At 36.3% G+C, this 22,774-nt stretch overlaps 2 protein-coding genes across 4 annotated transcripts in view; both read right to left on the minus strand.

Moving 5' to 3' along the window:
• Positions 1–191: 191 nt before the first annotated feature.
• LOC308056139 (polypyrimidine tract-binding protein 3-like) lies at positions 192–19,221 on the minus strand. Of its 2 annotated transcripts, XM_080371060.1 has the most exons (7): positions 16,052–19,221; positions 15,286–15,380; positions 12,656–12,689; positions 11,936–12,028; positions 10,848–11,064; positions 9,735–9,812; positions 192–9,033 (listed from the first exon to the last, which is right to left on the minus strand). In XM_080371060.1, exons 2-7 carry the CDS (start codon positions 15,352–15,354, stop codon positions 8,901–8,903), a joined length of 624 nt encoding a protein of 207 aa, XP_080227186.1. In that variant the 5' UTR covers positions 15,355–15,380; positions 16,052–19,221; the 3' UTR covers positions 192–8,900. The 2 variants fall into 2 exon arrangements, with proteins under 2 accessions (XP_080227186.1, XP_080227185.1); XM_080371059.1 differs by having other exon boundaries at positions 12,656–19,221.
• A 28-nt stretch (positions 19,222–19,249) lies between these two features.
• LOC308056135 (polypyrimidine tract-binding protein 3-like) overlaps positions 19,250–22,774 on the minus strand; it is a 47,941-nt gene continuing 44,416 nt past the window's right edge. For both annotated transcript variants that reach the window (XR_013924717.1, XM_080371048.1), the window contains exon 3: positions 19,250–22,765. Coding sequence is in view for 1 of the 2 variants with exons in the window: in XM_080371048.1 (XP_080227174.1) it covers positions 22,625–22,765 (141 nt within the window). In the remaining variant the exon portion in view is untranslated. The remainder of the gene's footprint in view (positions 22,766–22,774) is intronic.

Here is a 22,774-nt window from a genome sequence, read left to right on the forward strand (position 1 = left end):
AGAACCCCCAACCCTCCCTCCAAGCACCCACCCACATTGCTGTGACTAAAATAGTTTATGGAGCTACAGACAGTTTTCCCAGATCATCAATGGAATTCTTAGTACTGAACAAAAGACTTATCATAATTTCTTTATATTTTGAGATAGCCTTGTGTCATTTCTGTGTTAAGATAATATTTTTTTTTAAAAAAAAAAGCTTCGTTTTTGTTTTTAAAGGCAGTACTTAGCCACCAAACAGTGTTTGCAAATAAGTTCTCTAGGTGTGTACCAGGTACCACCATCACAAGGTAGAAATAGGAACTGTATCCAAGCACAGAGGTACTAGCCTGCTGCATTGTGCAGTAGCCTTCAGTCAGTCCTCTTTTTAAAAAAAACTTTCCAAACATGGAATAATCTGGCTTTTCAGACCGAGGTGGGCTCTGGAGCAGGAAAAATCCAACATACAAAACTCTCAATAAAAACTGTTATACACCCTTCATCATACAAGTAATATATAGCACACATGACAGAACCAGTTAAATCATAGCTGGAAAACCACTTTACACAGTACATTTAATGTAGCTACCACAGAAGATAAGTCTTTGCTTTTCAACCAAATAATTTTTAATGCTTGCATTAAAGGCTAAGATTCTCTCAGGTGGACACTGACCAGCTGTACTTGAAGTAGACTGGAAATAAAAAACAAGATCTAAAAGGGTGTCCCTGATAAACTTACTTAGACTAAGCAGTAAATATTAAGGACTGGGAATGATCACTAACTTGAGATGAAAGTATTACTCTCCTTTTGGAGTCAGGCAACTCATGTTGCTACCCTACACTAAAGCGGTTTGTCCTCATTGTCAATGGACAATTTCCCTTGTTTTTTGCAGCATCTGAGCAGAGTTTATCGTTAACAGCAAAGGCATTGGTCTGCAAATGTTCTCTGGGAGGATTCATTTCTCCGAGGTCTCTTTTCCCCTCTGCCTATACCTCCCATGCTTCTTCTCACCTATATATTCTACTACATGACTTCCACTTTCATACCTTTTGTTTACACATACCTATACTCATCCGCTACACTCTGAAGAACTCAAGGCCAAATATCCAAGCACACTTAAGGAAAATGCAAGAGGGGATTTTTAGTTTATTTTTATAACATGTATTGTCCTGTTTCCAGCTCTGTAAATGGGCAAGCCCTGGGGCGGTAGACTAATCTTTTGGGACTGATCCAAACCATATGAGATCTTATCCGTTGGCAAATTCACCAGTTACTGCTGTTTCTGTCTCAGCTTGTAAGTAACAAAACAAATTCTGGTATGAAAAATTTTATATCCATGCTATTTAGAAGTGATTTTTTATTTTCCAAGATGTACACTTATGTTAACTACTTACAGAAAAATAATTACTTGCCACTATATTACAGGAGCACAACAGCAGCAGACAATAATTTGAGATGGTATTTATTTTTTGGTTAAAGAGGAAGTTTTACTTTTTCATTAAGAAGAAGACAGGTAGGAAGTCCACTCTCCTACCACACTTCCTCAGGCAGACTTGGCCAAAATAAATAAAGAAGCCACATTTTGGCCACCAAGAGCTAGTAATTTCTCCAGAATGCTCAGCAAATATTTAAGTATCAAGGACAAAATCAGGAGTTACACTTGGGCACTACATAGCTAGCCTTCGGAGAATAAGCGTTTTGCTGAAAGTTGCAGTACAGTCTAAACTGAGTTAGATTTTTGTTCCTGCAAAAGCATCTTTATTCAGAGACTGGTAGTAGCACAGATTTGGTCAGTGCTGTAATCCTAATCCTGAGACACCGGCAGTCATTAAGTGCATGTCTGAGACCTCAGATTCTTCAAGACCTGCTAGGCTTGGACTTGGTGGCAGACATTTAATCCTTGTCAGATTGGTTGAGAATTTTAGCTCAGAAAGAGGCGCTGCACTCCCCACATCATCCACATACTTATATCTATTGCTTAATACTATTGCCTGTTTACCATCAATCTCAAATTTTGGATACAAGAATAAAAGAGCCTAATTAGTGTTGTGTAATACACAGAAAGACAAGCAGAACAGCAATTGACAAGGAAGTTGAGAAACAGGAAGCTGAAAGCTGACCATCTTCTTCAGCTACTACTTACATTTTTTTATATCTTTGTGCAAACGATACAAGCTTGAATCCTAAGGCTAGAAAAAAGTTCAGCATGGTAAGAGAAGAAACAAAAGAATTCTCACTGATGAGGCCCCAAGGCTTGATGTCCCTCATCCCTGTCTCAAAGAATTAAGCAGTGTTCTACTGCTGTATTGGCTCAGGGTTGTAGAATAGATTTCTGTTCTGAAAATGAGAATTACTGCCCTGCTCAGGGGGAAGTTTAGGTGTTGCTGAACTTCAACTTTTGTTGAAGATTTGCATTAGTCCCCTTAAAATACTTTCAATATAAAAACCCCTTTGCTTAGATGGTCATGCATGCTAAAGAAAGTAACAGAAAATAAAAATTAGCTGCATAATTATAACACAAAAAAACCAAACACAATAGACAGGAACACAGGAAAACTTAAGTGAGTACAGCTGTAATGGCATTTATTAAAAGGCATGGAACAACAAAATTACAGTTCCTAGAGTTAGGAAAAGAGTCAGGTATAGACCAAGTAGCCAGCAAATACACTAACCTAAATGAAACATAATATATTGCAGTATAAACAAAATCAAATTAACTACCTACACCACAGTCAGAAAACAGGTTTCTTTAATATTGCATCTTCTTTTTGGCTTTAAGTCCTCTCAACAGGCATGAAGCCTTTTTATGCAATACCAGAAGATGCTTTACAAATTAAAGCTGTTGCTTATTGAAATATACAAAACAATTGGGGTTTTATATAAAAAGACCTTACACTTCCATTTGTTCCCCAAAACACTTTTTGCCAGGTTAAAGAGAAAAACAAAGCATGATGTTACAAGTATTTACAGCATTTTCTTGTGCTAGATGAAAATTTTTATAAACTGAAAGGCAACTTTTATGAATAGATCATGTAAAATGAGGGAATGTCAGCAATTCTTAGCCAAGCTCTGTGTGTCTTGAATGCAGTACTAAACGTTGCCCATTAACCTTTTGCCTTCTCTCACACCATTTGGTTCACATTGCGATCTCATTTGCCACTGTGTTTCATCCACCAATAGTAGTCTCAAGTAAAGGTTACTTTGCATTGGGTCTTCCCATTAGAAAGGAATGTGACAGAAAACTCAGTTTTGTGGAAAATTACTCAGTAAAACCAGAACAGTCAGGTTTTGGTCAGAGAGTTATGTTCTGATGCAGGAATCTGCTTGGCTAGCTACCTTTGTCTTGTGCTGCTGCAGTTCTAGGGTGAACTTTTGCAGAAAGTGGGTAACATTGCGGTGGATTGGCCTTGGCTGGATGCCAGCGGCCCACCAAGCCGCTCTGTCGTCCCCCCTCTCCGCAGACCAGTGCCGGGAGAAAATAAGATGAAAAAAACCTTGCGGGTCAAAGATAAAAGGCAGCTTAATTAAGCAATAGCAAAACTCACATGTGTGGAACTGAAGGGAAACAAAAGAAGTTACCCTCTACTTCCCACCAGCAGATGATGTTCAGCCATTCCCAGGAAGCAGGGCTTCGGTACACATAGCTGTTGCTCCAGAAGACAAACACTGCAAAAAACAAATGCCCCTCCTTCCTCCTCCTTTCTCTTAGCTTTTTTACCTGAGCAGATGTCATATGGTGTGGAATATCCCTTTGGTCAGTTTGGGTCAGCTGTCCTGGCTGTGTCCCCTCCAAGATCTCACCCTAATGGGGGCAGGGGGAAGGCTGGAGGGGCAGCCTTGGTGCTGGGCGAGCGCTGCTCAGCAGCAGCCAAAACACCGGTGTGTTACCACCGCCTTTCCAGCTGCCAGTGCAGGCACAGCACCGTGAGGGATGCAGTGGGGCTCAGCCAGGCCCAATACACATGCTCAAAAATAATTGGAAAGTGGTTAAATTTCACTAAATACATAAGTGGTAGCTTCCCACTCATCAACAATGCACAGGTACCAAGAATTAAAAACTGCTTACAGTGATGACAGTCTGCTATGGTAAAAGCATTCTTCATCTGTTAAGGACCTTCAACTATCGAATCATTTCATTTCTTTGGGACTACTCCAGAGACAACACTTCATTACTATTTGAAGTTGGAAATATATGGGTTATGCTTGGATTCCTGCATATTGCAGTACAAAAGACAAAAACTGCCATGGTAAAGACAGAGGGATAATTAAGTCTGTATTGAAACAGCTGTAATTCATGTCTTATATAGTCAGTGAACAATATTCATTTTTAACAATATAAATACATTCCTGCTCCCCCCTCCCCCCAAAAAATAGTATGATTGTACTTCAAACAGCAACAGATATGAAAAAACCTTACATGTAAAACTACTGAAGGCACATAAACTTTCATCCAATTTTGTTCCCATCCCCTATCTGCCCCTCCCCGAATAAAACCCTGAAGTAAAATACCTCAGAATTTTTCCCTTGTTTCTTGAAATCAAAGAAAAAAAATCCTAACTGTTAGTGTTAGCTTTGAAAAGACCAGGCAAACAGTCTTGTATATAACAAACAAATCTTCAGAAGACAGTTAGAAGATAAAGTTAATTTGAAGAAAAAAGTTCTGTGCAATCCAACCAGTATCCTTCCAGCATAATGACAATACCACCATGTTTGGTAGCCCTGCTTTAGTTAACAACATTCCGGGGCAAAAGGTAAAGGCAAAACAACGCTTTTGTAATCAGCTGACCTTTTGTTTGAACAACAGCAGTAAGAGATAACAGCATACAATGACAAGTCGTAGATCCACATGCCTTATAAAAAAAGTACTCGTCACTTTCCTGTGAATTAAAGGAGGGCAAGATGTTTGATCACCCAAACCACATCGGCAGTGTTATAACAAACGCAAACAGTCTTCTCAGCATACAAACACTGGTTTGCCATCTGTAATAAGAAAATGTGACATATGGGCAAATCCCCTCAGCTATGTAGCATATCTTAGACATAAAAAGGACCTCAATCTACCAGTGCACAAGAAAACTGCAACTGACAGGATCAGCAGACAAGGCAACCAAGTCAAATTCTGAATCAAAGTTTCAGATATTTGATCTGATGTTCAAAAACATTTCAAGAAATTCAAAGAAGCAAAAGTTCTACCATTCTGCAACAAATCACAGCTCATTTGAAAAGGCACGAAGCTGCTCCTAGGTTGTGGAAAAGGCCTCACTGCACTTAGAAGCAAGTGTGCATCCACCAAAAAAAATGGTGCTAGAGGTAACCCAGAGCTGACTTGTGGACAGAAAACTGTACCCTCAGCCATTTCCAGTACTTGTAGTCAGGGTATAACCACTAGTGGTTTAGAGTAAAGATTCCAGGTTACACTATGCGCATTACCAGGTACTTCACAAATTAAAATTCATTAATTTATCTTTTAAAAACTTAAGGCCACAGTATAGAGAAGATGGAGCCAGAATCTTCATGGGAGTTGCACAGTTAAGAGGGCAAAAGGCAACAGATGTAGGATGCAGTTTGTTTAAAGCCTAACTACGTATTAGTGGGGGGGAAATCACAATGAGAGCAGTAAAACCTTGGACCAGTGAGAAGGACAGAGATTTTTGTGAAATCTCTATTCTTGGAAATACTGAAAACTTAACCGGGCAATTTTCTGCACAACTGCTTGAAGTTGGCCCTAATTGAGCGAGAGATAGGATTAAAGCCCCTAGAGGTTCCTTTCCAGCCTACATCATTGTAAGAATCTGTAGAATACTCACATTCTTTCCCAAATCCTGCTCTTTTCACAGATAGAGGGATCTGTTCATATATTCTTTAGAGAATCAAGAACTGAGATGCAACTGTGCTCTTGCAGCCAGGAACTAATGAGTCAAGCACAAAGCACAAGAATTATTCCTTTCATCTTGATCCTTCACTAACAATACATTAAGATAAACAAAGGGTTATGCTTTTGCTTTTAATTATTCAAGACAGAACACTGAATGAGAAACTAGCCTTAACTAGTGCCTTCATTCTGCTAAGCAAAGGTTAAGATGTACTGTTAGTTTTGAAGCCTGTCTGTACTTCTTGTAAATGCAGATCTCCCTAAGAGGCAGTATCTTTAATATACACACAATTCTAGGTAAGTTGACAAGAATAATTCAACTGCTGAAACAGAACAACAAAAGAGAATTAAAAAAAGATATATGATAAATGTTTCACAAAACCAAAAAGCAAACATCAGAGATATCCAAGACCTAGACTTTTCTTAAATTAAAAAAATAGTAAATTTCTGTTAGTTAAACAGTAGGCTTCTACATTTCAAACTGCAGTCCAGAGCTGACATTAGCTATGCTTTAACATGAAGTTTAAACTGAGAAATTGTTCTTTTCTCTTTTTGAGAAAATGTCAGAGGCCCTCATCCCTTTACGTTTGATTAAGCTTTCCCATTTTCTGCTTTCAGAGTCAATAAAATAAAATGCATGTGATTCATATGTTTGTATGCACATATAACATATTACACAGACAGTATATGTATTGCTCCTGATACAGTATGTGCCAATATTAGCTCTCAAATTTAAGGCTAAATTTTTCCTGCTTTAGAGTTACATCCAGATCTAGTACGATTCTTCTCCCCTGCAGTAGTAATTTTTAAGAAAAGTGACCATGCATATTTTATAGATAATGACCTAGGTATTATCAAGCCAATTTATGTGCAATGTTAAACAAGGAATGCGTCCCAGCCCATCAAGATTCTCTTTCACTGATAACAATGTGACTGCTCACAAGGTAAAACATAGACATGAAGTAGAACTAAGTATCTTGGTGAAAAAGGGCCCATGCAAATGAACAAGCCCATTTACAACTGCACTTTAGTACAATTTTTAATATGGTGTTCTTGCACCATATAATTACTTACTTTCATGAATTTTAAAAAAAATGGTTCAAACTTCATCAAATTAACTATCTCAAATCCCAAAGATAACGTTATTCCTAAGCCAATTTAACTTTCTGGTAAATAATACATTCTTAATTTTTATTTGTGTTACACAGCACTTAAAGCTACATACGTACTTAGCATTTTATCTACTGTCAAATTGCACACTTTGTTGCAGTGTAGAGAACTGGCACCATTGTTACTTGATTGGCTGCTGCACCTCTAATTAATTCACATACATTAAAAGAAGGGAAACTAGCATCTTGACTGTTTTACAAAAATAATTCAGAGAGAAAATTCAAACATTGTACTCCAGTATACTCAGTTTATGGTAGAAACATGCTGTTTCTTCTAGAAAGATAGAAAAAAGTCACACAATTCATACAGATTAATGAAAAAACAAAATGAATTTGTGGCAAAACCATTTAGAAGAAATTCTCAGAAACAAAATTCTGCAGTAGTTAGAAGTAAATGTTATTTTTGAGAATACCTTTTTAAAAGGTGGATAAGTAAATACTAGAAAGAAAAATCTCTTAAAATTAAATTTAAACTTTAAAAAATACAATCAGACATCACTAAAGTTCATATGTACTTTTCAACACCAAAACTAAATGCATCACAGCTCATTCTCCAAAGAGAAATGGATATTCAGTATTGAACATTTTTTCATACTTGCAAAGGAAAGAATGATAGCTCTTCATTACTTGAAGTTTAATACTGAGAGAAAAATGCAGGAACCCAAAAGAGAATATTCTGATACAGCCAATGTCTCTCAAAAAGTTAGATGAAGTCCAGAAACTGAGGTGAATTTTTTGTTTGGTCTTTGTATATAGGCTTTTTTAGTGCATTTTCCCAGGTATGAAATTTTTTTCAGCCAAGTACTAGTATCAGACAACTGCAACTAGGTAAATGCAAATACTCTCTACACAAATGTATGAGTTCATAATAGCTGTCTTTATTCAGTTGCTATACCAAGGCACAAGAGCCTAGAATTCAGTGTTACATAATGACTGAATTATTTTTGAAATATCAATGAAAACATTTCCAAAAAGACCAAGATTATTTTCACAAAGGCCAAAATATATCTTTCAAGATACAACAGCTTAAAGTTTTTTCTGAAGTATCATAAACACATAGTAAGGCACATAATAAATACGCAGCAGTTCAGGTATTAGACATTATGAACTCTTGAGGTTTAATTTTTGTGCCCCCAAAGATGACCTTAAGAAAATAACCTTTTACAAACTTGTCAAACCAAACAGACCTGATTACTTTCCAGAATATTGTAAATACTTTATTCTTTAAAAGAAACACACAAAATTCTTTGAAATCACAACTATTTTCTTGTATTACTTCCTCCAAAGTGTCTAATACAACGTCTTGAAGAAACTTGGCAAATATCTTCTACTCCTCAGAGAGAAGGCACTGCCTTTTCTCTAGTAATTTAACCTATATTAACAGCACGGATTTTGTAAAGATTTACCAAAGTATAAACACACCACACTGATGACATAAATACTGTTTAGAGGACACACAGTCAGGGCTTGCTTTTCTTCAAGAAAGTTGAGCCCTGTATCACATTCAAATTAGTGTTTAATCTGTGCAGAATAGATCTACTATTTTCTTAGAAATACTCTTTGTCTGATATATTGTAAAGGCACTCAAATGTTTTGTAAAGCTGTTTTCAAACAAAAGCTAAAAAGGATGTTCTCAAAAAATAACTAACTAGGAAATTTGATGATAAATCGTTGCTAAACCAATTTTACACAAGAATCTTTCTATGGATGAATGTTAAACTGATCACATACTGGCAGCTACAATCAGAAAAGATCATCACTTAATTCTTTGTGTAAAAATGAGCTTTTTCTTTTAAGAGAACTCCTCATAGCTTTTTTAGTCTTTATTTCAAGATTTTATGAACATTGTGATACAGTCTCAAAAGGAAATTTCAGAGAAAAGTCAGATTGTCCATTTTGAGAAGGAAATTCGTAGGTAATGGTCTTCTCCAAGGTCATGATTGTGAAGTGCTATGAGAGCATGAATTGCTTCTTCCACAGAGTCCAGCTGGATAAGAGCCATTCTGGAATCTCTCCTGAAGTACAATAAAACCTGTTATTAATCCTAACAAAATTTTCATTGCACCTGCCTACACAGAAGATTGAGGCAAGTATTTTTTTCAGCCACATCACACACACTGAACACTTCTTCAGTGAAAGAATCAGAACTAGTTAGGCACCTCCTAAAATGAGGAGATAACAAAACTATCCAAATTTTGTACATTAATGGGCTACAGCCACGCCATTCTTCCATTACACTGCACTTCAAAAAATAGGGTAGAAATAAAGCTTGAAGACCTCTAAGAAACACTTGCATTGTCCATATATATGGGATTATTCTACCAGGTATGATCATGCTAAAATAATGCTGCCAAGCAACCTTAATGAATGCTCAAGCAGATTTGTCATCATCTTTTACAAGACATTTTACATATACATAGCTTGTATTTCTTTTTAAAGACACAAGTATTTACTTTCCTTAAACTTATCTAACTTAGAACACGTGGAATTTGTCAAAAGGCTGTATATTTTTCATTTAATTATGCTAACATAATTCTAATCTTAAAATTTTGAATGGGATACTATCACAAAAATTGTCATAGCTGTACAGATTTTGCCTGTAGATAAATACACATGGAATTTTGCCTATAATTATAGACACATTTAATTTCACCAAAAAGCAATTACCCCTCTCCCAGGATGAAAGCTTGCCCAGCTTTTTGACAAGAGAACTTACAGTAAAAATTTGAAGGCTTTCACAGTAGATCCTGTACTTTCAAAAAGGTTCTTCAGATAATCAAGAGTGACAGAAGGCCTATTTAGAATAAACAAACAAAACCGAAACAAAAACTCCTCAACTTCTAAAAGAGCACAGAGTTCTGTAATAGTACCAAAATCTCAATTCTGGCTTCTAAATTAAAATTTGAAGAGAAAAAATTACCTCCACCAACCTGTGTCGTGCTTCAGCCCAAACATCTTGGATTTGACACTAAGATTTAGGAACATAGTACACTAAAAAACATTTCAGATACACTCTACTGCTTTTCATCCTCCCCACTCCTCCCTCCATTAAATTCAGACTGTATAAAAATCACTGAAGATCACCCTCAGAAATACCTTTCATCTTGTAATTACTGTGAGTGTGCGTCACATTATGAATTTTGAGTTTTCTATTTTACTCAAGAAGCCATTTCCTAGAGTGTCTGTGTGTGTGTGTGTGTCCCCTTACTTGGATAAAATTCCATAGTTTTCCCTTTTCCCTTCCTGCATAGTTGCCAAACAGCAGAAGCCTGTAAAAACTTAGGGTTGGCTGTCACTCCACACATTGTTAACATTCTAAATAGGAAAAAAGGTTGCTTCAGTTTTAAAGTACATGCCGCTTAATACTTCTTTTAAAACTTTGCCTCTTTGTAAGAGGTCTGAATTCTGTAGAAACTATTCTTTTAAAAATGTTAGAATTATGAAAAAATGTATCTACATTAAACAACAATGCCAATGATGAATTTGATGTAATGTATCTCCAGCAAATTATCTAAAAAACCATGTCTTTAATCTTTGTGCTAATTCATAACACAGGACTTAATACAGGAAAAACTAAAGGATATTCTCAAGAAATTGTGAACTGCATTAAAACTCATGAAGAAGAGCATTCAATCAGTTATCCTCTTTGCTAACAATAAACATGTGACAGTTAAAGGATTCACTTATTGTTAATTACACAGCAGATTGACACAAATTCTCAGGAAACTGTAAAAGGCCAAGGAAATGTAAAGCTAGTGTCAGAGTCTGTAACTTAAGAACATAGCCTAAAAAGCATCTTTCCAAGAAGATCACATATGTAGATACTCACGGAATGTTGGAGAGATGCAGGGTGGCAGATGGAGGAAAGATATTTTTGAAGTTCTTAGAGCCAGGTCTCTTATAACGGTGTAAAGGGCTATGCAAATAGTCCTTTGTCAGACCTTGGTTGTCTTGTCCCTCATGAGGAAGTTGAATTCTCTGATGTTTTGAAAAAGTAGCACGGAGGACCTTTCCATAAAGCATCTGCCCATTCAAATAGGTGATAGCTAAACAGTGGAAATACAGTTTGAGCAGGAACAAAAGGGAGGGGAAGAAAAAAGGATTCTTTGAATACTAATATTGTCTTCTATTTAGTGTCAGATTTCACATTCTAAGTTTAAATTTCAACTTCCATGTCTACCAGGTGGCCTATGTCATAACATTCTATTTAAAAGCAGTATAAGGATGCAATATAATCTCCAGTCTAAATGCAACAAAAATGCAAAGCATTTATTAAGGCTGAGATTGTTGGGCCTCTTTAGTCTGGAGAAGGCTGAGAGGGGATCTTGTCCCTGCATACAAATATCCCAAGGGTGGGTGCCAAGAGGATGGGGCCAGGCTCCTTTCAGTGGTGCCCAGTGACAGGACAAGGGGTGACAGGCACAAACTGCAGCACAAGAAGTTCCAAATGACAATCAAAACCTGCCTGGACACACCTCTGTGCACCCTGCTCCAGGTGAACCTGCTTTAGCAGGGGGTTGGACTAGATGATCTCCAGAGGTCCCTTCCCACCCTGACCATTCTGTGATTTCAATGAAGAGCAGCTGATTATTCTTAAATAGCTAGATACAGGATTAACTACAGGAAAATTGTATGATGCATTAATGAGGTAAAATATCATAGTTCTCTTGTAGTTTAATTTTAACATTTACTAGATTGAGATTCACAGGATATTTTTTTTAAACCACCACAGGAAAATAAGTTATTTACATGAAAGCAAACAGATCATTATTAACATACACAAGGAAGTTTGTATGTAGTAAAGCATCACAATGATGGATTTAATTTGTTTATGCTTGTCACTGATAGGTGGCAAATTCTTAATCTATATCACACTCAAGCAATTTTGAAGCATAACTGTGCCTTAAAAATCATTACCTAGTTGAGCCTGGGTTGCATCTGCCATCTGAACCAAAGCACTACCTCTTTTGCTAAGCATGATCTTCACACGATGCACATTACCATACATACCTGTGGAAATCCAGAAAGGAAATTTGTCCAGAGCGTTACTATGAACGGCACAAGGGCATTTCATTTGAATAACATCAGTGTTACAAAGAATAATCACCTCATTAAACAGTTTGGTTAGAATATTAGTTTGAAGGAGAGCTTTAAAGTTTGTGTATTATTTTCTGAGGCTCAGAAATGGGGTAAGAAACCCTAGGATCTTGGTCATAAAAATGCATGTTTATGTTCAGCTTTTAAATAGTGCAATAGTGTGAAAGTCCTCTTAACAGAGGTATACTAAGATATTATTATGCCAACAAGTGTTATCTTATCCTCTGCAAATAACATACATGCCAATTCTGTACCCCATTTCCTGATGCAATCTTTGTTTTTTCATCTTACTTTGCTTTCCCAGTCTTTGTAGTAAACGAATCGGATCACACACTGAAATTCTACCGACACTGTAACTATTTTTAGTAGCTGTGGCCTATCACCGCTGACTCAAATTAGTGTCATTTTGAAACCAGCATGTTCTCTTTTGCCTTTTCTAGACAAGACAGAGCAATGGAACTTACATCAACCAGCATGTGTCAGATAAATAAAAAGAATGTTAATCCTGTAGTTTCTCAAGGTATATTTGACACATCTTACCAAATAGGATGAAAAGTCCATATGGTGTGATGGCCTGTTTAAATGATAAAATAAGTATATTACTTTTAAAGCCTCGAGACAAAAGAAATCTATTCCATAAGTGCATGGTGAACAAAAAAAATGGAAGAGATACTGCATACTAATACATAAACCTGTCTCTCCAAAAGCCATTCCCTGTAATAACTACACGGTAATATATTACACTGTATAGCATTCTTGTTAATATATATTTGCTATGCACACATAAAATATTTAAACAAGCTAACACTTCAGCTCATGCATTTTCATCACTCAAGACTCAGTCTGTCATGCCGAAGAAGTTATTAATACTTTAACTGGCTTAATTATTTGAACTTACTCTTTCCAAGCAAGCAGTTCATCCCCTGAAAAATTAAAGACATTTCCTAAACTAGAAACAGAAAAGAGCATTCAAGAACACCCTTCTATTTTCTAAACAGCAGACAACACCTATAAAACTAAAACCAGTTGCTCCAAAATGTGTTTGCTTTGTCTTCAGTTTTGTCCCCATCTCTGTACATGACCATAACATGCTAAAACGATACACATGCCATTTAACTGTTTATATATGAAGAATATAGAAAGTGATATTTAAATTTTGTTTGATAAATAAACACTAAATATTGAAAGAAATAAACTATCTTCAATGATTTTCAATACTGGGGTACCAAGCTCCCAAGCACCAAAGAAGATAATTTACGTGCTGATGCTGCCAAATTTTATTCAACTGAGGCAAAGGCTTTACCAGTAATGAATACTAAAAATACCTGCATATCAGAAGCACTACTCACACTCTCTAGCCCTATTCCTTCTCAACTCAAAACATCTGAAATGTGCACCAAACATCTTTAAATTATTTAAAAACAGAAGATATTGCAGCCTAAGAGTAAGCCCATACTCTTTTATCATCAGCATTTAGTATTAAGGGACAATTACTATCAATGGAAAATGTAATGCTTCCAGAGTTTATCCTTTTTTCCCAAACATTTTAATTCAGCAAAGAGTTTATTTAAAGAAATTTCTAAACCAAATGAGATTGCAATATTTCTACTGAAAAAATGGTTTTTGGAAGACAAAACCAGCTCATTTAAATATCATGAGGGAATGTTCAAATGCACACTGAAATGCTGCAAACAGGGCAGAAATATAAATTGAAATAAGGTCAACCAGATTTTCTACACACAGAAAAAGAAATGATATGGCTCAGACAACTACTACTGAAGAACAAGTGTTACACAGTTGTCAAGAAATGTATTTACACAAATTTATATTTCCAACAATTAATGTCATTGTACATTCTTACTTTTTGTTTTAAGAAGTTGAGCATTATTTAATACATTTATGTTGTATTATGCATTGCAGCACAAAGTTCTACATAACTTCTTAGATATGTTTTAAGTAAAGCAGCAATGTCCTAAAAATAGCTTTGACCTATGCTTCACATATGCTTATTCTTAAAAAAATTACTCTTTCAAGAGTCAAAGAATCATCTTGAATCAGCTGCAGGAAGCACATGCACAACAATCAGAAATTTAGTAAGATCTATTGACAAGTCAAATCCTAATTTACAGCCATTTCTTTTGATGCTTACTGTGGAATTCAGCTATTAGCACAAAAACCGAAACAGAGCAATTACTTAAAGCAACTGGTCAAAAGATTTTTAAACTTCAGTAATATGAAGCTAACTTCCATTCTGCCAATAACTCATAATTTTATGAAGTTTATGGTTGTGAATCTAATGAGTGTGGAAAATAAGAATTTTACATTGATGTAGTAGAACTGCTTACCAATACTCCAGTAGAATCGTGTTTATGTCATGGCCTTGGTAAAGCTTGATTTTTATTTTTAAGAGATGTACATTAGTTTTAATTAAGCACAGATCAATATGTAATATTTGAGTAACAAAGGTAAGCTTATAGTCTACGTCATTTCCAGTATAAAAATAACTATCTAATTTGTCCTTGGCAATTTGACTGCCAACACATTAAAAAATAAATCTGTGTGGTTCTATGAAAAAGTGAACATGTGTATTTGTTAACTTTTAAAAATGGGTTTACAGTGATGTCAATAGCAAAGTGCACTTGTGATATGCTTCTCCAACCTGAGAAACATTGCAAAACTCGAAGGATCCCATCAGTGTTTTGAAAGGTATTTGATCTGGCATACTTTTATTTCCTTTTCTTTTCCCTGCTGTTTCCCTAACTCATCATGTTTTCCAACAAACAAAAAAAAAATCTTTGGCTTCTCTAATGATAAAAGTAGCACACAGAGTAGTCATATTAACAGAGATATCAGTAAATTTAGTTATAATATATGTTGTTTACCCATTCAAACATTTCTCACACCTTATCATGGACTTTTTTCTAATTACTAGCTACACTGCTAACATAGGTTTCCTAAAGTAAATCGTGCTTGGAAGCTTTTCACTACTGACTGGAGTTTGAAATATTGATGAGGTTAAACTATCTCAAACAAGAATAAAGCTGTCCATTTTTTTAATACTATCAGCATAGATATTTCCTCTCATTCCTTCAGCTAATATCAATTTGCAGGAAGGATTCTGACGGTTGGTACAAGTTGATACTTGCATCAGTTCCACCAATCAAACTTACTTCAGCATTGAGGTTTGTGACCAGTAAAACAGAACTCGTTGCAAAAGCAGTAGCACCAGGAATACTCATCTGTCCAGGCACTGCAGACCTGCTGACTGAGAAAGAACAATATACTCCAGGAATACCTGGAACCAGAAAACCTGGAAAGATTTTAAAAACATCATTTAAGGTCTCAAACTAGAAAAGACATTTTAGAGGGAAATCTCAGGTTATATTTGGGAAAAAAAAAATTTTAAAATGGTTAAAGAAAATTCCTAGTATCTGACCAACAAAGCAGGAAGCATCTCCCCTCCAGGGATGAAGAAACGTCAACAGACCTAAACAAGAGAGGATATAAACTGCAGCCTGAAAAGAAAGAAAATAATTTAGCACAGAAGTTTATCCTATGCTAGAAAGGAAAAAGATCTGAGTCTAAAAGACTATTTTTCATTTTATAGCCAGAAGAGGGAAGACTTCCTGCTTTAGCTTTGAATGTCACTGAAGTCTTAAAAAAACCAGATGCTTCATTTATTCTCTTGCAGGTTAGTCTTTATCATGGCATTTAATTTCTTCACTTGTTAAATTATAAACTACATCAGTATATGGGTTTCTTTTTAATTACTGAAAGTAATTTTACTGAATACTATGAGAAACAGAACTAGAATTACTCAAATGAACATTGTGTTCTGACTGCTGCGTTTGGAACCAATTTTCTCTGAACAGGTGTATTCAGATGGACCACTAGCCCCAAATGCAAACACCACATTTTTACAAAATAGAAACTTACCAGAAGCTCGAGCACAGCCTGTGGGTTGGGCAAACACAACGGGTCCTGTATATGGTGGGAAGACCACTCTTTTGGTGCCTAGAAAGAACAGACATCTAATTAAAACAGATTTTTTAAGTTTTAGAAAACTGAAGAGAATTCAGCAATGACAATCAGCTTCCAGGGTTGCTATTCTGACCTCAGTCAGTGATTACATCTTTTATAAAACGTTTGGGTTGAAAACTCTCATTGAAATCCAAGATATTTTTTTTTACAAAGACAATTGTAAAGCCACTTTTAAAGGCAACTGATCAGCCTCAACATCCCTCTCTAAAATGAAGTCAGGGCAAAAAGTAATTTAGACAAATTTGAATAGACAAGCACAGCATAGATTAGTATCCATTGAAGTTAAGACACCTGTGGTTCAATGTTCAACAGATTTTAGTCACACAATGAAAATGCATTCTAGAAATTTTCTGGAAGTAAATACACTCACTCAAAGACATTTTGTAATGATGTAATACAACTATTTCCTAGGTATTTCTAAAACCAGTATGGGCTAAATAATACAAACAACAACAATGAATCTGAGGCTCTGCATTTTACTAGCTATTGAGATGCATATTTTACCTTTTAAAAAGATGTACTTTCCCAGCATGTATTGCTTCATAAATAAACAGTGGTTTTTATGGCTCTCCCCGTGATCTTAAGCATTAAACAGATTTGGAATATCAACACATGAGAAGTTCCAGCCTTGAAGATAGCTCAGTGATTTTCACATTAGTATGTGGTGTTAAGCACTACCTGGGGCAGCCTCTTGTGTTATAAGAGGCAGTTAGATTCAAACTTGAGTTGTGGATTCTTTCATATCTCAGCACACTAGTTGGGTTTTTTTAAAAAGAAACAGGGCATGTATAATTACATGTATAATACACCCTGCAAGCCTGGCAATATATGTCTGTCTTACTACTCAAACCGCCACCATTGACTAAAATACCTACATTCACTAACAGATGGTTATTGACAGGGATGATATAACACCATAAGAAATATCTGTTGCAAATTACAAAAACAACAAATGAAATGGACACCACAGATCGAGTATTCATGAATTCTGCATCACATTACACCTCCACTTACCTGTAGCAACAAAGTGTCTTTATTCAGTAGTTTGTATGAAAGTTACCACACCAAAGCAAGTTGTTGTGTTCTTGAAATACATGCACTAGTGCATTATACTGACAAGTTCCGGCAATACAGGTTTTAATCACTTATTCACAATTCGAGAATGATAGTGGAAACATTAATCACATGCTTTTATTCTGCCAAATATTAATATTTCAAAATCAGGCATGTAAAAATTGTCAGAGCTAATGCAAGAAATACCTGGAATTCTTTATTGCCTTTTTTTAATGTGCAAAATAATTTGCTTCATGGCTAGCAGCTAGCTTTGAAAGCAAGCTAATTCACGTATCTCTGCTTATGCTCACTGGGTGAGGGAATGCTTTAAATGCAAAACATTCACAAAATCTGCTTGTTTATAGTGCAGTATCTTTTCCACAAAAGACTCCTTTCAAACAAAAGGAAAAAGAAAGGGGGGGGGAGGGGGGAAGAAAAAAAAACTTTCAAGAGCAGTTCAGTTTTACTATTAAGGTAGCTTCAAGTCGACCAAGAAAAAAAAGGATATATTACTTTTAGTTGCATTTATCTTAAAATTCCCCATCAAAACTACGTCCACTACTAGTAACATGAAGTGTAAGTGCTGACGTGACTCCCAACATCTTTTCCTCATGTAGTGGAACTGAGGACTATCACAACATGCCTATGGCAACATATGCATGTCGTTACCACTGGCAGAAAGGCTAGAAGCATGCTTCTGCCAGTCTACAGCTAATTTTTAAAAAGGAAAACATCTATGAAGTTGCTTCACTGTGACTGCACTATTAAAGAATTTTGATACAGAAATTTGATTCACCTCTACACCAGCACCTCTTGCTGTTCTTACCATTACAGTAAATGTTCAGACTGAAAACAAGATGTCTAGCAATAACAAGCTTGGAAGAGTGAGAGGGAAGGAAAAAGAGAAGTGTTCATGTGTATCCTCCAAAACCATGTATACAATGTTTTCTGTGCCCTACAAGCAAGTTTGTCCTTAATCTACTCCAATTGTACTTTCCTCTTTCATTGACAATTCAAGTTGTGTAGGTCTAATTAATTAGAATACTTTTTGCATGTCTGGAATGGGTGCTAGGTGGTAAATCCACAAAGCTAACACACCTCTTATCTCAGACGTGCAAATAAACAATTGTATCTGTGTATGGATCAGCTCTTGCACACTGGGTGAAGAATCCAGATTTGGGATAACAATATCTGATCTATAACAACATGTTACCATGATGTTGTATGGCAAATCCTCAAAAAAATTGTAAAGATGGTTGTACATTATGTAAAGATCCAAGGCCTGCCTTTAAGGGGACCAGCAAAAACAATCCATAAAGTAGTGAGTGCAACTCACTTCTTTACTCTCAACTAAGCTACCAAAGCCAACTATTGAAAAAAAAAAAAAAACAACAAAAAAACAAAAAACAAAACAAAACAATAACAAAAAGAATCTGCCCTAGCTATCACAGAAAACTAAAGGAAAAAAAGGGAATTCTTCCCCAGCCGTTGCTACCGTTCTACCAGCTGGACAGTACTTACTCAACAGCTGAGACAGTTCTTAGCTGGGTATTATTGTGTATGGCTGTCATTAGACAGAAAGAAAAATAGCTAAATTTGCTCATTTTGCATTGTAAGCACTTCTGCCAAGTTATCACATGAATGTGTTTGGTGATTTGTATTATTACCAATTGAATAAGCATGCCTGAGCTATTTATGGTGAAAAGGTTTCTCCAGTGTGGCTTCAAGCAGACAATGTCTCCTCTATGCCATGGAGGTGACACATAACGCTCAAGAAAATACCTAAAATTTTATTTTTTACAAGATGATGACAAAACATATATAAATACGTGTAGGATTTCTAAGTTCCTTATGGCTTTGTTTGTTACAGCAAGCAGTTATCCTAAAATATCAAGAAGAGCTAACACCCTTAAAACACCTATCTTCAAGTAGCTTTAGGCAACCAGTGCAAATTTGGATGACTACTATTGACTATTTTGATATGCAACATTTATTATACAACCTGTACCAATGATACATAAAATGCTGTGAAATTGTATGTAGATTTTTGACAACACTTTGAATTTGCCCAACAGCATTCCTCATGTTGTAGTTTCAGATATTCATTTATCTAGAGTAGGACTTTCTGCTTTCCACATAAACTCTACTGGACCTAACCAACAGAAATGTACACAAAATGTATCCTTCTATGAACCTGATATGAAACCCAGAGCATAAGTGCAACATGAAAAGCATAATGATCTTATTGTGTATTCATCAGTAAAAGCGATCGTTTCTTACCAGAGGTATTAGATACAGAGGGCTGCAGGGGTGGCCGGGCATCACCAGGAGAAAGGCGAAAACGAGTGAAATCTTTGCTTTTGTTATTGTTGTACTTTATAATAAGGTTAGATAACTTGGAGAATTCAATACGCAGAGTGCAGCATGAAACATAGACGCTGTGGCCATCCAGAATCTGAAGAAAAACAATCAGAAACAAATCACAGTGGCAGCCACCACTGTATTTTATTTTCACCCCACAACTGTATCCAAACTGAAATTCATCTTCTGTTTTTAAGGCGCTGCTTTTAAATACCAAGTAGACAATTATGCTGCCGCTATCCTTACCTAAACATCCTGTGTAAGTTGCTAGTATAGTGCACTAATTATTAAGTATTATGTCACTCTTCTGCCAATGGAAAAAACTCAGCTTTAAGCATAACTTGTCTTTCCAGGTGTGTTTCTAATCTTAGCTGTCTCTCACTCAACACACAATACCAGATGCTAGTAACAATACTAATTTGGAGATTTTTATTGTACAGGAACTGTCCCTTACATAAGTTGGTGAAGGGTCTGGAGCACAAGTCTTGTGAGGAGTGGCTCAGGGAACTAGAGTGGTTTAGCCTGGAGAAAAGGAGGCTCAGAGAAGACCTTACCATGCTGTATAACTACCTGAAAGGAGGGTGTAGCAAGGTGGGTGCTGGTCTCTTCGCCAAAGTAACAAGCGGTAGGACAAGAGGAAATAGCCTCAAGTTGCATCAAGGCAGGTTTAGATTGGATATCGGGAAAAATTTCTTTACTGAAAGGGTTGTCCAGCATTGGAACAGGCTGCTCCAGGAGATGGTTGAGTCACCATCTCTGGAGACGTTTAATAAATATGTAGATGTGGTACTTAGGGGCATGGTTTAGTGGTTGACCTGGCAGTCTAGGTTAACAGTTGAACTTGATGACCTTATGGATCTTTTCCAACTGAAACAATTCTGTAAAATCTATCTTTTTAAGAGTAGCTGTGCTTGGAAAGATCACTGAAGTAGTATTTTCTGCCTATACCAGTCATAAAAGAATCATGATGGATGAACAGGGGAAAACCTGTTTGCTATAATTATTTAATATAATCTAGACCAAAAATAAATTTTTTGTGAAATCTTTAATAAGGTATTATTTATTATTAATACTGTTCTTTAAGAAAAGATGTTATTGCTAACAAACAGGCTATAATGCCAACCACCTTTAATAATTTCCAATATATATGTAATCTCTAAAACACATAGTAAATTTACTTACTGGCCTGAAGTGTAAGTAGCAATAGTTAAATATACTATACCTTTGATTCTGAAGTTGAGAATAAAGTCAACTTCAATAACAAAAGTACAGTGAAAGTTCCATTCACTCTAGTCTTCCAGTAATTTTTAAAAAACCGGAATGCTAAACACCACTCAATGCTTAGCAGAATCTGTTCTTCTATATACCTTCTATGGAAAATTTCAAACTGATTTTATTTACTACTATTGAGGTGACCACACAGGTTAAAAAGAAATACAAAGTTGTCTCAGGCTTAGTTTCAAGTAAGTGAAGTATTTTATTTTCTGTCTTTTTCACTTCACAGTTCAAGTATTATAGCCTGATGATTTGTAACATTGCTGTACCTTCTGCAAAAGTCTTTGAAGTTTCAGCTCTTTATATTCAATTATGAAACTCCCCCCCACTAAGGAAATTAACAGTATTTTCTAGAAATTAAAATACTTAGCAATAAGAAAACTAATAATAAAAGTTGTTTGGGAGAAAAATGTATTTGGTTTATATGGGAAAGTTTTGGTAGTGGTGAGGCTGATGCCTCTCTGTGAGAAGAGATCAAGGGCTGCCCCATGCTGGACAGAGTGAATTCCAGCAGGCTCCAAAACAGATCTGCCACTGCCCAAAGTGGAGCCAGTCAGAACACTGCTGGCGCTTCTGTGATAACATGTTTAAGAAAGGGCAAAAAACACAGTGCAACAGCTGAAAAAGAGAGGATTGAGAAAAACGTGAGAGAAACAATCCTGCAGACACTGAGGTCAGAGGAGGGGGAGAAAGAGGAGGTCCAGGTGCTGAAGCAGAGATTCCCCTGGAGAAGACCATATCAAGGCAGGCTGTCCCCATGCAGCCCATGGAAGTCCACAGTGGAGCAGATACCCCCACTGCAGACCGTGGGAAGAATCCATGTTGGAGAAGTTTGTGAAGGACTGTATTCCATGCAGCAGACCTAACGCTGGAGCAGGGGAACATTGCGAGGAGGATGCTGTGGCAGAGACAAAGTGCTCTGGACTAACTGCAATACCCATTCCCTGTCCCCCTGTACTGCTCAAAGGGAGGAGGCAGAAGGTTTGGGAGTGAAGTTGAGAAGAAGGAATAAGGGTGGTGGGAAGACGTTTTTACTTTTGTTTTTGTTCCTTACTAAACTATTATATTTTTAATTGGCGATAAATTAAATCTGTCTTCCCTAAGTTGAGTCTGTTATGCCTGTGATGGTAATAGGCAAGCAATCTCCCTGTCCTTATTCTGACCCACAAGCCTTTTCATCTTATTTCCTCCTGTCCTGCTGAAGAAGGGGCACAAGAGCAGCTTTTTGAGTGACCGGCAGCCAGCAAAGGTTAACCCACCACAGAAAATGGGCATAAAGTAGGTGAGTTTTTCTTCATTACCAAGAACATGCGTTTTAAAAATTGCGGTACAGCTCCGTTGAAATTAAGAAATTTAAGGCGAAAACATCGATTGCTGTAAATTTCTCACTGAAACTCAAATGAGTAAAATGTGTAACATTCGTCTAATCTCTGGGCATTTAACTACAGTACTCTTAGTATTGAGCCTCACTGAAAATACTCCATTTAATTTGAAAGGCAAAAGACTTCCTGGTCAACTACCATTACCATCACTCATCACTACTGACAACTCTGATTTTTGTTTTGGTAGACTCGTGCAGGTCTTGGAGTATATGCTATACATTTATGTTTGCAGTTGATGGTAGAGCGCTATCCTCTTAACTAATGGGGGATGTTAAAGTTATTCATGTGCAACAAGAGCATTAGAATGATAAGAAGTCATAAAGTTAATGATCAAGCTATCCCTGATGTTCCCCATTTATCTAGGGGGGGAAAAAACAAACTGAAAAGACAACACAAATCAAGCTGAATGTACTTGCACTACACTTACCATTTTGGCGTAATATGCTTCCATTGGATTAGCATACTGCAGCAAAGCTTGGAATTTATTACCCTTATTGAACATGACAATCTTCAAAACAGATCCGTATACAGAGAAAATCTGAGAAGG

Source organism: Falco punctatus (genome assembly GCF_963210335.1).
Source record: "Falco punctatus genome assembly, chromosome: Z".
NCBI lineage: Eukaryota > Metazoa > Chordata > Aves > Falconiformes > Falconidae > Falco > Falco punctatus.